The sequence below is a fragment of the Kwoniella botswanensis genome, chromosome 1 (assembly GCF_036426115.1).
Source record: "Kwoniella botswanensis chromosome 1, complete sequence".
Classification (NCBI taxonomy): Eukaryota; Fungi; Basidiomycota; class Tremellomycetes; order Tremellales; family Cryptococcaceae; genus Kwoniella; species Kwoniella botswanensis.
Genome location: NC_088599.1, coordinates 598,039 through 612,829, shown reverse-complemented (window position 1 = coordinate 612,829; position 14,791 = coordinate 598,039). Strand labels below are relative to the sequence as shown.

Here is a 14,791-nt window from a genome sequence, read left to right as displayed (position 1 = left end):
CATTTAAATCTTCGCATACTGGTAGATCCTTTGTTGCAATCTCATTCGGGCCATAGTGCAGCTTCGCATACCATATAGAGAACCTTCAGAAAAGACAGTAGAGAGATTCATAAAAGATCATGTGTGTAATAAAAGTTCGTTATAACACCGCTCCTTAACCTACTTACTTAATTCTATTCTATACTGAGCCTAGCAAAAGCAAAAGCAAAAAGGTATACTCTACTTGATCGTCCATTCCGTCCCTTTCCTAATCTATCAAAATTAAGTTGACCAGCAACGCAATCCTCTTCCCTGACCCTCCTCCCTCCACAATCCATCAGACTATACTCTTCTCGCAACAGGTGCACTGGTCATCTCAATATCACCTTGTTCCTGAGCATGTCTCGATCTCATACCGACCTGACTGGGACCAGGCGTACCGACTCGTGAAGGTGCGAGGGATTGGTTGTTCAGCTCGTCCTGTTCGTCAAATACATCTTGACTCGAATCGTTGACTACTCCCCGTTGATCCATCAGATTAGGTACAGCAGTGGCTGAGGCGAACGTTGGTGGTGGTGATTCCGGTTTGGACGAGGTGGCAGGTGCAGCAGCTCCTTTGACTTCTTCCCATGGGACCACTAAATCACGATGACAAACTCAGCAAAGCAATCATGATTACCTGGGTAAGGCAGGTAACTTACAGGTGTATTGAACAGGTTCAGCTGGATCAGGTTCGGGGTTACCGGCACCAGCAGGTCCCCAGATTTTGAGATCGGCGAGACTGGTCGCGAAAGAAATGAGAAGTCAGCTGAATGCTCTATCGAGAGCAGTTTCACCATTGTCGTCGATCATCGACCTGTCCTTTTCTCATTCTTCTCCTGCCCTTCTCTGTCCCTCCCCTTCTGTCGCCTTTCCAGCCTGCCTGCTCGTCCCTCCTCCACGTTTGGTTCCTCCCGTCTTTCTCGTTTCTTCCTCCTTCCTCCCTCATCTCTTCATCCGCCCTGATCCCCTCTTGACACAAAAAGTAATGAACACTCACGCCATCTTCAACGCGCAAATCCATTTGTTCCTCCTCTGCACCTTCAATGCGCCCTGTTGCCAATTCGACTTATACTTGATATCCGCTTTCAAGACCATCTTGCCCTGAGCGGGGATATCATCGACGATCACATCGAAAACAGGCAAGAAATCTCTCGAGTTGTCTTTACAGAATTTCAACATTCTCGCTCTAAGGACTTGTAGAGCTTCGAAAGAGGTGTCAAAAGCGACTTCGAAAGTGAAGGATTCAGATATCGGACCAGATCGACGGACTAAATGAAGCGGATTAGCTTGATCCATTTCAGAGCTCAGAAAGGGAGATGGACTGAGTAGGGTTGGAGAAGGGACAACGGGGAGCAAAGGGTGACTAGGGGGAGGGGAGGGGAGGGAGATGAGGACCCGAAGAGTTTTGGTAAACGTACTGTTCTCAATGATCTTAGTGGACAAGACGTTATGACCTATCCAAACGTATTTACCGTCCAACCGCTTGAAAGAACTAGACATCAATTGCATTTTTGCGACTGTGTAACCTTCGCCATCCTGGAATTGACACTCAAATCAGCTTATCGTCTCGGGAACAGGCAGGGGATTTCAACCAACTATGGTAACTCTGTCCCCTACGTCGAAGGGATGTTTGACGAATAAGAAGATACAAGCAGCCAAGATCTCCTGCATGGTAGCACCGATCAACCACGAGAGACCCAAAATGAAAGTTCCAGCCGAAGTGACAAGTGTGGTAAGTTTGGTAGTGACCATAGCAGCCAAGATGAGGACGACAATAGCCAAGACGATGACCATGAAAATATCGTCGAGTCTAGCAAGACGATATGAGTTGCTGCTTCCACTTCAGAATGGGAATCTTTCGATCGACTCACCTTCGAACAGCACCGTCCAAATCTCGCATGGAAGCTTCAAGACTCAATCTCTCCCTGTGAATACCGAGAACAGCACTCTCAATTTCATCCCTTGTAGCATCTCCGTTTCCATCTTTGTCAAAGATCGCAAAGGCGGTTTCGGCGGTTTCAAGATCAGGGAAGCTGAGCATTTCAAAAGTCAGCTTAACTTTTCTCGACAATATGTCAATGTCGAGCTCACAATCGGGCGATATCGGAAATATCAAGATGATCAATTCCAGGAGCTCTGAAAGAGTAGTATAGTCTTCTAGCCAGCTGTACATAGGATGGAATGAGAACGGTCAGTTGACGATTGACGCCGCTGACTTGGAACAGCTGCACTCACAGCTTTACTCTTGTTGGCAGAGTTCAACGCAGCAGTAACCTTGTTCGCAGGGGAATTGGTTTGTAAAACAGATTGACCAGCCATTTCAGAAGCGACATTACCGAGGGCACTAATCCAGATACAACAAGTAAGCTTATCTTCCCACAAGAATCAGGTCGTTGAGAGAGACACTAACGTAGTAGTAGTCGTAGCAACATCCTTTAAACCTCTCAAAGCCTTTCTCAAAGCGACTTTCGGTACTTGTGAAGCTTTAGTCTTACCCGAAGCGGCATCAGAGAGTGTATCGGTTCTTCCAGGAATATCATGCGAATTGGTATAGAGTACAGTAAGAGCTTTCAAGTTGAATTTCTGTTCTTTCAATCTATCTTCATAGGAATCTTGATGGAATTGGAAAGCGATCAACTGAACGATCAACTTCTCCGCTCCTAACACCAAACTACACAGGAATAAACCAAAGAGGATATTGGCCATTGTAGTTAAATTCGATCTTGAGTTGGCAGATTGATCTCCTATATAATGATTGATCACTAATGGCGTGAATGAGATCCATACTGCTAATATCCAGAAAATGAGTTTGGCGAATTTCCCAAGAGCTCTGACGACATCGGTATATTTCTTAGCTGTAGGGATGATTGCTCCGACGGTGTTTCTGAATACTACAGGGAACATCATGAAGACTGCTGTGGAAGCCCACCAACCACCCCAGACGACAGTAAGCCAGATAGACCACCAGATCTAAGCCACAAAATGTAAGATTAGCATTGTCATCTGAGTATAGGTTAAACTTGATACTCACGAGTTTGACCTCCCAGACGGTGGCATCCGGTTCAGCAGTAACACCGACAATACCAGGAATCCAGAACAAAGCCATGATAGGTATGATGTACATCGCCCATCTAACTGCTATACCTCTATTCAAAGCCCAATAGTAAAACCTGGACAACTTGTTGGTTCCTACATCGCCTTCAGCGAACTTGAGGTTCTCAACCGAAGCGTTCTTAGGGTTGAATTCTTCCCATTCTGCTTTATCTCCCAATAGATCCCAACTTGTTCCTCTGGCCGATCTAGGTCTTTTCCCAGCCGATCCCATATTCTTCTCGTGTAATGTACCAGTTTCTAAAGATGTTGTAGAAGATCCAGGTAAGAATGACCAGTGTTTCTTCTTATTTCCTGATCCTACTGGTGTATTCGTACCAGATCGATTAGGTGAATCTTCGCGAGATCGATCTCGTTCTCGATCTTGCAATGGGATTGTAGTGTATGCATCCCCCCGAGCCATATATGGTGAAGGGGGATAATGGACTCTACTACCTGGTGTACTGGTGCCGGTACCAGGAGTGGGAACGGTCGCTGCGGGTTGAGGTGGTGCAACGTGAGGTTGGGAAGATCCTAGTGGATATCCTGGGAAAAGGGAAAATAAATAAAGGAAAGTCAGCTATTTGAGTGTCATATACATTATAATGAGGTTGACATAAGGGAAAAGAAAAGAAGGTATGAGAAATTGTGTGCGTCATAGTATTCCACTACCGCTCAAAGGAAGTTTTTCGGATAGAAAGGAAACATACCATCACCATTCCCGCCTTGAGGAGCGTGTAAAGGACTTCTGGAAGTATCTCTCATCATCGATGTGTCCTCCATCCCGTAGGCTTCGTCTGGGACGTCAATCGATTGATCACTGTAATGCCCATCATGACTGTACAGTCAGTGCAGTCTCATGTTGCATTATCAATGTGGACAGATGGGCTCACCGAAGATGAGTTGAGCCTAAATCTGGTCCAAGGTAATTACGGTTCATACCTTGAGTTTCGGGATGTTGGTATTGGTGTTGTTGTGGACCACTATGGGTGTATCCCTGTAACCCAGACGAGAAAGTGTCAGTGTATGGTATATGATAGATATGAGCTGGTACTGACCAGGTAGTCTGTCTTTTTGACTCGATCGTCACTGGGCATGATCGGTCTCAATTGATTGGAATAAGTGTCCTTGCGTTATTCGGTATGTCGTGTGAAAAGAAAAGAATGTGATTTTATGTATGTGAGTGATATGCTATGAGACAGTGTCGTATTGAATGTATATGTGCTGATGATGCTAATGATGATGGTGTACTATAATGAAAAGAAGAAGGACGATCCATTCATCGTCCTGTCTATGATAAAATCTTTCGTCGTTAGTTTGAGTGATTGGTGGATGTGCATGCGCAATTCTATTTCTGTTTTCTCCTCTCTCTTTCGTAACTCATCGCTTCATCCTCGTGTCTGTCTTGTCTCGTGTCAACACACCTCCACTCCTTCATAGTGAAAAATTTGCTTCCGCTTCATTCCATTTGTTTACGCACAGACCTCCCACCCTGATGGGTTTCAGATCCACCCCCCGTTTTTCATTATTTGTCTCAGGGTGTATACAAGTGACGTCTTACTACGCACAGTGTAGCACAGCATGACATACCCCTACCAAAGATCTCATATCATCAAATCATTCTTCACTAGACCATCGCTAGTGCTGTGAATGATCGGCTTTGCAGGTGAAGTCACTTGAAGGATCTTCCTCAATGATACGCTAATGGATTCATCCAATTGATTGTTTGTTGTCTGTTGATCTTTGGTCTAATTTAGTGTGGGAAGTGGGCCCATCTGTTCTGTACCGAAAGCAATCATCTCAACACGCGTTCTGTGGTTGATTATTTTGGTTTTGGGGGGTAAAGATGATACGTGACAACCATCAGAGTACCAATTGTTTGGACATCACCCCGTTTCATCGAATTACAGTCAAACCTGATAACAGACCCCATCAATTCGGGATTTGATCCGCTTCGCATCGCAGATAAGACGTTATTGCAAGTTAGATGAATGCATGTACCCTCAATTGCTCATACCGTCATGCCAAACGATGCATGAAGATTACAAGCTATGTGAACTAATCATACATCCAAATCCACCTTATCCTCTCCATCCTTCTTCTCACTATCGTCTACCGATAAATCTACCCCATTCTCAAACGTACGACCAGATATAGAAGGTCCAGACTCTTGCTCTTGCGCCTTGTCAGGCCCCATTCCCATTGCCCCTTCATGTGATAAGGGGATTGACGTTATACCTGGTTCCTTGAAACTGCTCGTATCAGGTTCAGGTTCAGGTTGATTTTCGGATAAAGCCGGTTCGTTATCCTTCCTGTTGTCGATTCTAGGTGATTCTACCGCTGGTTGCGAGGATACAGGTAGGGAAGGATCGACATCAGAAGTCGAGGTGGTATTGACGTTCATAGAGTCGTCGATCGCAAATCCATCTGGAACTTTGTCGTGTTCAGAGACACTTCCATCTTGTAGTTGTGGTTGTTTGTCCATCTCCTTCTCTGTAGTCTCTTCCTTACGATCCGGTCCTTCACATCTCATTTGATTCTGACCGTCCTCCTTCTGCTGCTGATCGACCTCCTTTTCGTCTCCATTTCCATCGTCGTTATCATCCTCCTCTTCGCCCAAGAGAGTCTTCATCGCTCCAGGTCGTTTCAGTGGAGGTAACTGTTTAGCCACAAATAAATCTCCACATGCGTTGCACACTATTCACCAAAACCAAAAAGCCAATTGATCAGTTCAGGATTCACGACGAGGCAAGCAAAATTATAACTTACAAGTCCCTCTTCCTCCTGGTCCTCTCCTCCAGACTTTGATCCCCTCCTTCCCACACCCCTCACAAATCCCACTTTCAGTCCCTCTCTTCTTTTTGCTCTTCTTCGTCTCCTTTCCTTCTCCTTCTCCTCCTTCTGTTGCCGATTTATTCATCGACTTTCTTCCTCTTTTATTTCTTGGATTTAACATATCCCTCTTTAATCCTTGTTCCAACCTTTCATCTAAGAGTTCATACGACACTGGCAATTCAAATGTTATTTTCTCTTCTTCACCTGCCGCTCCCTTTCTCTTTTTATTTGCGGGTGGAGGTGAAAATTCAATTTCCCTTCCATATTCCTGTTCCTCTCCATCATCATCCTCACCACCAGGTAAATAAAGTGGTTTCGTCGTTATTGGATAAGGTCTAGGAGCCCATTTATCACTTGTGGCTTCTACTAATTCCTGAGGGGGTGGTGGGGGAAGACGGGTAGTCAAGAATGATCGAGTAGGTACCCGTTGGAGGAGATTTGTGAATAGGGATGTTTTTCTGGAATTGTACATGGGTCGAAGGGTCGAGAGCATTTTGGAAGATAATCCTCGAAAGGTTGATGAGGGTTTGTTGGAGGGAGTGATGGGTGCGTGATTGCCTGGTGGATCAATCGATTGTTTCCTCCCTAAATCTGAAGATTTATCGTTGTCGGCAATCGAATCCATATCCACCCCTTCTAGCAATCCAGGCTCTTTCCTGAACATACTTTCAATCTCATACCTTTCGGCCATCTCCATGATATCCTTCACCTTCTTCCAAACCTCATCAGTGATCCCCATCAATCTAATCGTGACAGGCTGTAAATCTCCTTGGGACGGCTTGAAATCTTCCACGGCTAGATTGAGCAATTCCAGTTTATCAGGAACAGATTTCACCTTTTCCTGTGTAGCTTTCTTCGTTGAGTCTGAATTCGTTCTAGGATGTCTTAATCCCCTGGTAGGTTGAGGTTGTACAGGTGTCGACACATTCGTCGTAGTGGCATCCTCTACACTCTCCTTCTTTACCTCTATAGCGGGTTCAAGGGGTTTATCCCAAAATATGGGATTATCAAATGGTAATCTCTCTTTCAACTTTTCCCAATCGACTTTCTCCCATCTACTAGATCCAGACGGTATGAATGTCGATAATAACACCGTACCGGGAGGAGGTATCTGCCCGGGCAAAGGAGGAAGTCCAGATTCAGGTTTAGGTTTTGATTCTGGTTCATACGGTGTAGGAGGTGTTGGCTCAGGGGCCGGAGTAGGTTCTTTCGGTGGTTCAGATGGTGTTGATATGGTGGGTTCTTTGGCATGTCGACCTAAGGATTGTCTTGTACGACTTCTCAGTGGTTTGCCAGCGACTGCTAGTGATCCTGGTGTTGTAGAATGGCTTGGGGTGTCGTTGACAACAACGGGAGTGTGAGTGGATACAGGTGTATCAGTCAAAGGACCTGCAGATAAGTTCGTTTCCAATTTTGGACCTTCCGTTGATACCTGAGATGGTGGTTGGGAGATTGGCTGGGGCTCGGGTTCAGGTTCAGGTTCAGGCGTAGCAGGTCGAGGAGCAGTAACGTAATCGCCTCCTACTCTTGATATGAAACTTCTTTGACCGAGAGGCAATAAGAATTTCTCAGTAGCTTGCTCCTTGAATGCAACCAGTAAGAAGGGTGGAGGAAGAGGATATGTAGGTTTCGGAGGGGTTGGTGGTGGCGGTGGCGGTGTAGCGGTTACTGGTCTTTCTACAGGAGAAGGCTGGGCGAATGGAGGTACAGGAGGTGTACGGACTATTGTTGTGGATGTCGCCGAATGTATTTTGTTGGCTTGAGCATTGATATCAGTGGGGGAGACTTGGGGAGCAGGTATCGTAGGATTGTGAAGTTTCGACGTTTCAGGTGTAGACATTACTGCAGCAGTGCTAGTTTGCGATGCAGACGGTTTCGGATCTACAACTATTCCAGATGCTGGTATTGTCGGCGTGACGACTGGACCTGATGTGTTGCTTTCACTGGACTGTGATGACGGTTCCGGCAGGGGAACCGATGTATTCGAGTCGGGGTTGGCAGGTGGGTTCGCCGTGCCCAGCTCTGATGATGGTGGTAAAGGCCCCCCTCCGACTTGCGGTCGACCCGTCATATCCACTTCGTCATCCGAGTCAGAATCTTCTGCTTTCGACGTACTGTTGGCAGTCACAGGCACGGGTGGTTCCGACGAAGTCGTTGACAGCACAATCTTAGGAGCGCTTTGAGTTGATGGGGTGCTTCCGGACAAAGGTGCAGGTGCACCAGGAGTTGATATCGAAACAGTACCAGATGCCGTTGGAGCAGCAGTAGGTACCATAGCCGATGCGGGCTTAAGAGCTGGAGTTGCGGCAGAAGATGCAGCTTGTGCTGCTGTTGATGGACCAGGCCCAGCTGCTGCTTGAGCAGTTGCCACTGGAGGTGCGAGGTCTTCGATAGGTTCCCCTCTACTCAGTCTCGCTACAGCCTTTCCGAGTCTCTCTAACTCAACTTGATTAGCCGTACTTCCTGCCGCTTTGTAGATCAACGTAGAAAGCCAAGCATGTCTAGTCGCAGCTTGGTTGACCAGCTGTATCAACTGCGGGGACGCTGTAGTCGGCCGTGTAGGTGCTGACACCGAAGGTCTTACGGGCGGTGGACGAGCAGATTGAGCAGAAGCAACTGGGGAAGGTCGATATGCTGAAGGTCGAGCAGGTGGGGGTGGTGGTCTATTTGGCGTAGACGCAGGGGAGGATATTGGGGTCGAGGATTTGGCAAGTAATCGAGGACGGGGGGTATGACCTTCTGTACCACTTTTCCTAGCCCTAGGCTTTTTGACGATACCACCTTCTTCAGCTGCTAGTAGTTCCCTCTTCTTCCTTTCTCCAGGTTTGGCCCTCTCTTTCTTCGGCTGAGTCGCTCTAGGCTCAACAAATCGTCCTGTCCAAATTTCCGTTTCTGGGAATGAAATAGGTCCGATAGATAGTGTACATCGGGATATACATTCTATTTCATGAGCAGGCCATTCCGCATCATTCGTCTTCTTTGATCTAGCTGAGCGGGATAATTTGACATTGGAAGTGGAAGTGGAAGATGGATCATTAGGTTCTTGATATTTGGAAGATTCCCCTGGACCCGGTGTAGACGATTCGACAGGGATGGTCGGTCCATGATATTCAGGATGCGGTAATGGCTGCATCGGAGGAGGTGGAGTTGGAAATTGAAATGATCCTTTTGGAGGTGGACGAGCACGAGGTTTAGAATGGGATGGTATAGGAGGATGAGAGAACATATGGGGGAAGAGCGAGGTGAGATGATGGAGTCGTGTCTGAGTGAGCGAGTAGGGTAAGACCAGACTGAACGATTATTTGCATCAGCTATAGTCATAGGGTGGCATGGACAAACCAAGCAGAGCTCACCTGTCAGCTATGCTGAGTAATGGCTCTTGGATATCCCCTTCATCTTCTCCCTCTGCCTCTTCGACTTCGTTAGCTTCCACTTCAACATCCTCCTCCCCACCTATCTCCTGATTTACCTCTTCCGCTTCTTCTCCGCCTTCCGATTCTTCATCTCCAGCCTCGACCCCTTCTCCTGATTGAGGCTCGTTCGGATCATACTCAAATCCGTCCTCGTTGACGTGCTGAGGTTGAGATTGGGATGGAAGGTCTACAGGAACGAAGTCGGCGTGCGCTCGAAGGAGCGCTCGAACTGACATGGCGGGCGGCTCTATCGACCTGGAAGCATCGATTCGTGTGGTATCGAGGAGAGAGCCAAGGTTCTATCTCACTCCAGCGATGTAGTGACAAGTGTGGATCTTGATGTGGACGCTATACAGTAGTCAAGGTGGGCGATGTACAGACGAGAATGAAGTCAGATGGAATATGGAATTTCAGGAACACAACAGCAATGCTATCAACGCGCTACTAGCTTCACCTCGTTGACCTACGCTGAGACCCATCCCTCTTCATCGCCATGAGCATCTCTCTGATTCTTTCGTTCTGCTCATCATTGCATATAGCCACAAGAGACATGCTCATATAGCATAATAAGGCGGGAGAGGGACACGGCTTCTCTAACAATCAGGAGAGTCCACTTCTTCCGCCTAACATGGCTCCGATATATACCAGACCTACCATCATCTACCCATCACTGGCTGTTCTGGTCCTGGCAGTTCTATTTCCTAGGCTGCACATCCTACAGACACTATTATACACCCCTATATACATCTCTTCGGCCATCTTCTTTGCTATCACTTATACCATTTATCGAACCATCAAATTAGATAATCGGTCTTCGTCGCATTCATCTGCAGCAAGGATCAGACATGCTATTCGGCCACTCAAATTCACTACACCTGCAGCTTGGTCGGCAGTGTTAACCCGTCAATCATGGGAGGAACATCCATCACCTTTCACTGCCATCCACAAGAATGTTTCGGCTGAGGTGACGAGCCGCTTGGACAGTTTCCTCGGTTTGATCAAGGTGCATTTCATCTTACCATGGTATACTCGAATATCACCTTCACCCGCTTTTCCACATGCTGTTGAGGAACTCATTCGACATATCCTGTCGGATGTCACTGGAAGAGCGGAGAATGTGGATTGGCCTGATACCATGGTATTGAAAGTTTTGCCTATAGTTTCGGATCATTTTCAGCACTATAGATCGATCGAACATCTTTCTTCTTCTTCTTCAGCACCTTCGCCAAATCCAGCATTACCTCTACCTTTACCTCGTAAATCCCATCCAGCACTCTCATCGCACCCTCATACATCTTCTGGCATCTCACCATCCATCGAAGCGCACTTGCGAGATACTCTGGCCACCATATTAGCAAGATCGTTACCTGAAAAAGATAGATCAGAGGTAGTCTTAACTATTGTTCGAGAGATCGTCCTAGGAGCAGTCGTTCTTCCTGTATTCGACATGCTATGTGATCCGGATTTCTGGAATAGACAAATAGATGATAGAGGAGGAAGGTACCTACAAGAACAAAAACAGGTCGATAAGTTCTTATCGGCACTTTCAGCTCTTCCAGCTTCGACCGCTTCAACGTCAAACACACCTTTACCATCTTCCAAATCTCGCAGAAAGCACAAAACGCCTGTCACACCTTCATCAACGTCCATCTCATCCGAGTCATCGTCAAAGCAATTTGATACCTTTTTAAGATCGATTGGAAAGCTCAAGACACTTGCAGACGCTAGGAGATTACGGTCGGACGTAGAAAGAGAGCTGAGAAGTGCGAAACTTGCTTTAGCGGATGAGTTGAGACAGGGTCAGAATAGTAAAGAGGGTGATAGGAAGTTGAAGAAAGCGGAGAAGTACGTGCAGAGACTTGAGAGGGCGAAAATCGATATTGATAGAAAGATAGAGGTGTTATCCGGTCAGCCAGCAAAGGTATGTCTTGTCCCGAATGGTTGATAGCAGCTGACCTAATGACCTGCATAGCCTCGCCATTCCCTCGATAGATCCCCCATGAGCTCGATGATTCTTGAGGCAGCTTCGACCGAATCTGTCAACCTATATTCTATCTTATCGGATCCATCATCTCTGGCGTATTGGCTTGAACATATGGAACGTCGTGGACGATCACGCCTGGTGCAGTATTGGCTCACAGTCGAAGGCTTCAAAGATCCTCTTGAAGCTGCTGGGTTGGATTCTGCACTGGACAGTACCTCCCAATCGAACAACAAAATACCTATGTCTAATGGTAATCAAACGGTAGGCGAGGATGTAGCTTTCTTGTACGAGATGTACTTTGCTGCGGGGCAAACGGGCATTAGTATACCTTTGAGGCATCGTCAAGTCATCGAAGAGACTGCTCAATCAGGCTCGACCACGCTCTCTGCTGGGGAAGCTCAGAGAGTGAAACATGCTGTTTTTGCTTCACAGAAAGAAATATACGAACAGATGGCCGAAGAAGATTGGCCCGTCTTCAAGAAGAGTGAGCTGTATATCAAAGCTCTTACCGATCTCAAACGTGCAGGCGTATCTTTGGCCCCACCGACTGTCGAAGCTCCACCTCCTCGAATGGCATCTCCTATACTGGATTCTTCACCACTTCCACGTACACCTGTCGTGCGGCCACCTGCTACGCCAGCTGAATCATCGCGATCGCTTCTTGACATCCTATCCCCCTCGGCACGACCACGCCCAACCAATAAAAGAGGATCGTTCTCACCTGCCATACCACCTACTCCTACTGCTTCTGTATCCATCACATCCCCCTTCTTCGAGCGATCGATGTCGCATGAAAAACAGCTACCTTTATCGAAGGATATACGAAAGGTCAGTCCTGGGAATGCCGATAGTAAGTTCAGCTCTCAGGAATCCAGCATACCTTCGACCCCTCCTCCGCCTATCAGACGATCGAGTCATCTTGATTTCCTTATATCGGGAGGGGAATCAAAGGAGAATACTGTGGAAGATCGTGGCAGACTCTTCGGCGATGATGACGATGTGAATGAAGACGATGAGCATTATGTGGAAGCTCAGCGGATCGAAGCCATCCAAGCGGCTCTCAATGAAATTATCGCTTCGGACGACATGGCTACTTCCAAAGTCGTCGACATCACCGACGATGGCCTTTTCAGCCCTCAACCTAAGTCACCCTCAGCCTCGCTGATCTTGTTCGACAAAACTCCGAAGATCGAAGAGAAAGTGTCAAAGCTTACATCACGAAGTGCTGAAAACCTCAAGTCCACACAAAAAGGGAAAGCTGGGGTCATTTCGTCTGCACCGCAAAGTCGATTACCTTCAGTCGCATTGCCGGATCTCAAACCGATCACTCGAAGACGAAGTATCCCTAGACTTTCTGACTCACCTGAAAAGGCAAATAAACACTTATTCGACGATCAGTTCATAGATCAAGATCGAATATCGATAGACGAGGAAGAAGTAGATAATAATGTTAACGAAGTGATCCAACTTGCTGCACCTGGGGATTTGCAATTGTCGGTGGAGATCTCGAGATTGCAAGATAAGATACAGGAGCTGGTTCAGCAGGATCACTTGCTGGATACATTAATCAGACAAGCAGAATTGACAGGCAACCAGGTCGAATTACGGATCTTGAGAAGATCTCAGTCTTCCGTAAGGCGAGAACAACGAACGGCGATTTTTCAGAAAGCTCAATTCGAGCAACAAGAAGAGGAAAATCGCTTGATACCTTCTCGAACCAGGGTGTCAATTCCTTCGTCAGTGATCACCTCTGAAGATGGAGAGAGTGGGAAACAGGTAGTCAGATATACGATCGAAGTGAGTCAGGTGGATGAAGATGGGAAAATCAGACTTGGTTGGGTCGTCGCAAGGAGATATAACGAATTTTACGAGTTGGATAAAGCTCTGAAGGATTGGGCGATGGAAAGAAACGATCTGACCGATGAGCTGAAAAGCAGAATGGTCGAAATGCCAGGTAAGAGATTGGTACCGAATCTGTCGGCGAGTTTTGTCGAATCGCGAAGAATGGGATTGGAAAAATATCTTCAGGTGAGTAAACAAATCCCAAGTCTCATATGACCTGAATACAGTACTGATGAATCGGAGAGATAGTCACTTTTGACTTCAACAATCATATGTGATAGTCCTCTACTTCGCTCTTTCCTCTCTCGTTCCCACGTGCCTCTCAAAGCAGGATCCACCTCTGATCCGATGTCATCATCTACCGCATCATTGGTAAGTCTCGCACCGCACAATATCGTCAAAACTCTATACAAAACTATGGCTACCTCTTTGGACGATGCTCTACTGGGTCCAAGTATGTTAGATATGATGTACACTACACTTTCTAGACAATTGGTAGACTTTGGTGGACTCGTAGGACTAGGTGGTGAAGATTTAGTTGGACTGTTGCCTTCTGCGTTAAAAGGTGGACAGTATACCCCGCAATGGATGAAGAATGATGCAGTGGGGACAGGATCGACGGAAGGTAGGATAGGTCCAATGGGAGGTGAATCTGGTATGACGAGTTTTACGGGTCCGATATGCGATTTGTTCATTGAGGTTTTTGATCTGAAAGAAAATAATTGGTTGAGGAGACAGGCCATCGTTGTTATTTTACAGCAGTTTCTGGGAAGTACAATAGAAAGGTATGTTCAAGGTTCAATCTCAACGAAACTCCAATTACCGTATGACTGCTCATGACGCTGATTTGCGTATTCATATGTGTATGTGTGTTGTACGGAATAGGAAAGTTAGAGATTCGTTCCGAGCGGCAACATCATCCGAATCAATAGAACGAATCGTACTCAACCTTCAGGAGACGTTGTTCCCAGGAGGTGAAAGGCGATCACCAAGTATCGAGAGGACAGAACAGGAAAAATTGGAAACTAAGATCAGGGCAAGTAAAAAACTTGGATTACTCATTCCTGGTATGTCTCACTTTATACTTGAACTCAATTGTCAGCACAAGATGTGATCGTGTGCTAATATGAATGTACGATATAGATGTCGCTGCGAATATGATTGGAAGAAGTAACGCGAGAAGAGCTGCTCGGAGAGTGTTTGGAGCCCTGCAGGATACGAGATTGAATCAACATCTGATTTTGTCAATCATGGATGAGGTGGGTTTGACATTTGGCTGCCTCTGGTGATACTAGAGAGGAAAGAAAGAAAGCTGATGATGATCTGAATGTAGATTCTAAATGCTATGTTCCCCCCTCGATAAGATGTTTCACGCGTTATATGCATGTTGTATTTGACCTACGGACCATCGTTGCCTCAGTAGGTTGGGTTTCGCTTTGCGATGTTAAAAGTGCTGTGCCCACGATTTCAAGATGAGATGGTAATAAGAGATCAAATTGTAATTTCTGAAACTAGTCATTCCTTTACCTCAGTACCTCAACTTAATGGTCCTTTCATCCGTTTACTCATATTCGTTTATCGATTAGTATACACAACTAATGATACC

General features: G+C 46.4%; 3 protein-coding genes across 3 annotated transcripts; 1 reads left to right on the top strand and 2 right to left on the bottom strand.

Moving 5' to 3' along the window:
* Positions 1-321: 321 nt before the first annotated feature.
* On the bottom strand, positions 322-4,208 carry L199_000241 (uncharacterized protein; the record flags this gene model as incomplete). Its single annotated transcript, XM_064886009.1, has 13 exons — positions 322-617; positions 681-760; positions 1,019-1,289; positions 1,440-1,557; positions 1,618-1,831; positions 1,893-2,054; positions 2,113-2,186; positions 2,257-2,365; positions 2,432-2,991; positions 3,053-3,657; positions 3,822-3,931; positions 4,005-4,108; positions 4,170-4,208. 13 exons carry the CDS (start codon positions 4,206-4,208, stop codon positions 322-324), a joined length of 2,742 nt encoding a protein of 913 aa, XP_064742081.1.
* Positions 4,209-5,173: 965 nt separating this feature from the next.
* Positions 5,174-9,595, bottom strand: L199_000240 (uncharacterized protein; the record flags this gene model as incomplete). The annotated part of the gene is made up of 3 exons (XM_064886008.1): positions 5,174-5,808; positions 5,881-9,236; positions 9,300-9,595. 3 exons carry the CDS (start codon positions 9,593-9,595, stop codon positions 5,174-5,176), a joined length of 4,287 nt encoding a protein of 1,428 aa, XP_064742080.1.
* A 392-nt stretch (positions 9,596-9,987) lies between these two features.
* Positions 9,988-14,548, top strand: L199_000239 (uncharacterized protein; the record flags this gene model as incomplete). The annotated part of the gene is made up of 6 exons (XM_064886007.1): positions 9,988-11,280; positions 11,332-13,371; positions 13,435-13,970; positions 14,071-14,252; positions 14,329-14,444; positions 14,519-14,548. The coding sequence occupies 6 exons, from the start codon at positions 9,988-9,990 to the stop codon at positions 14,546-14,548; spliced, it is 4,197 nt and encodes a 1,398-aa protein (XP_064742079.1).
* Between the last annotated feature and the right edge of the window lie 243 nt (positions 14,549-14,791).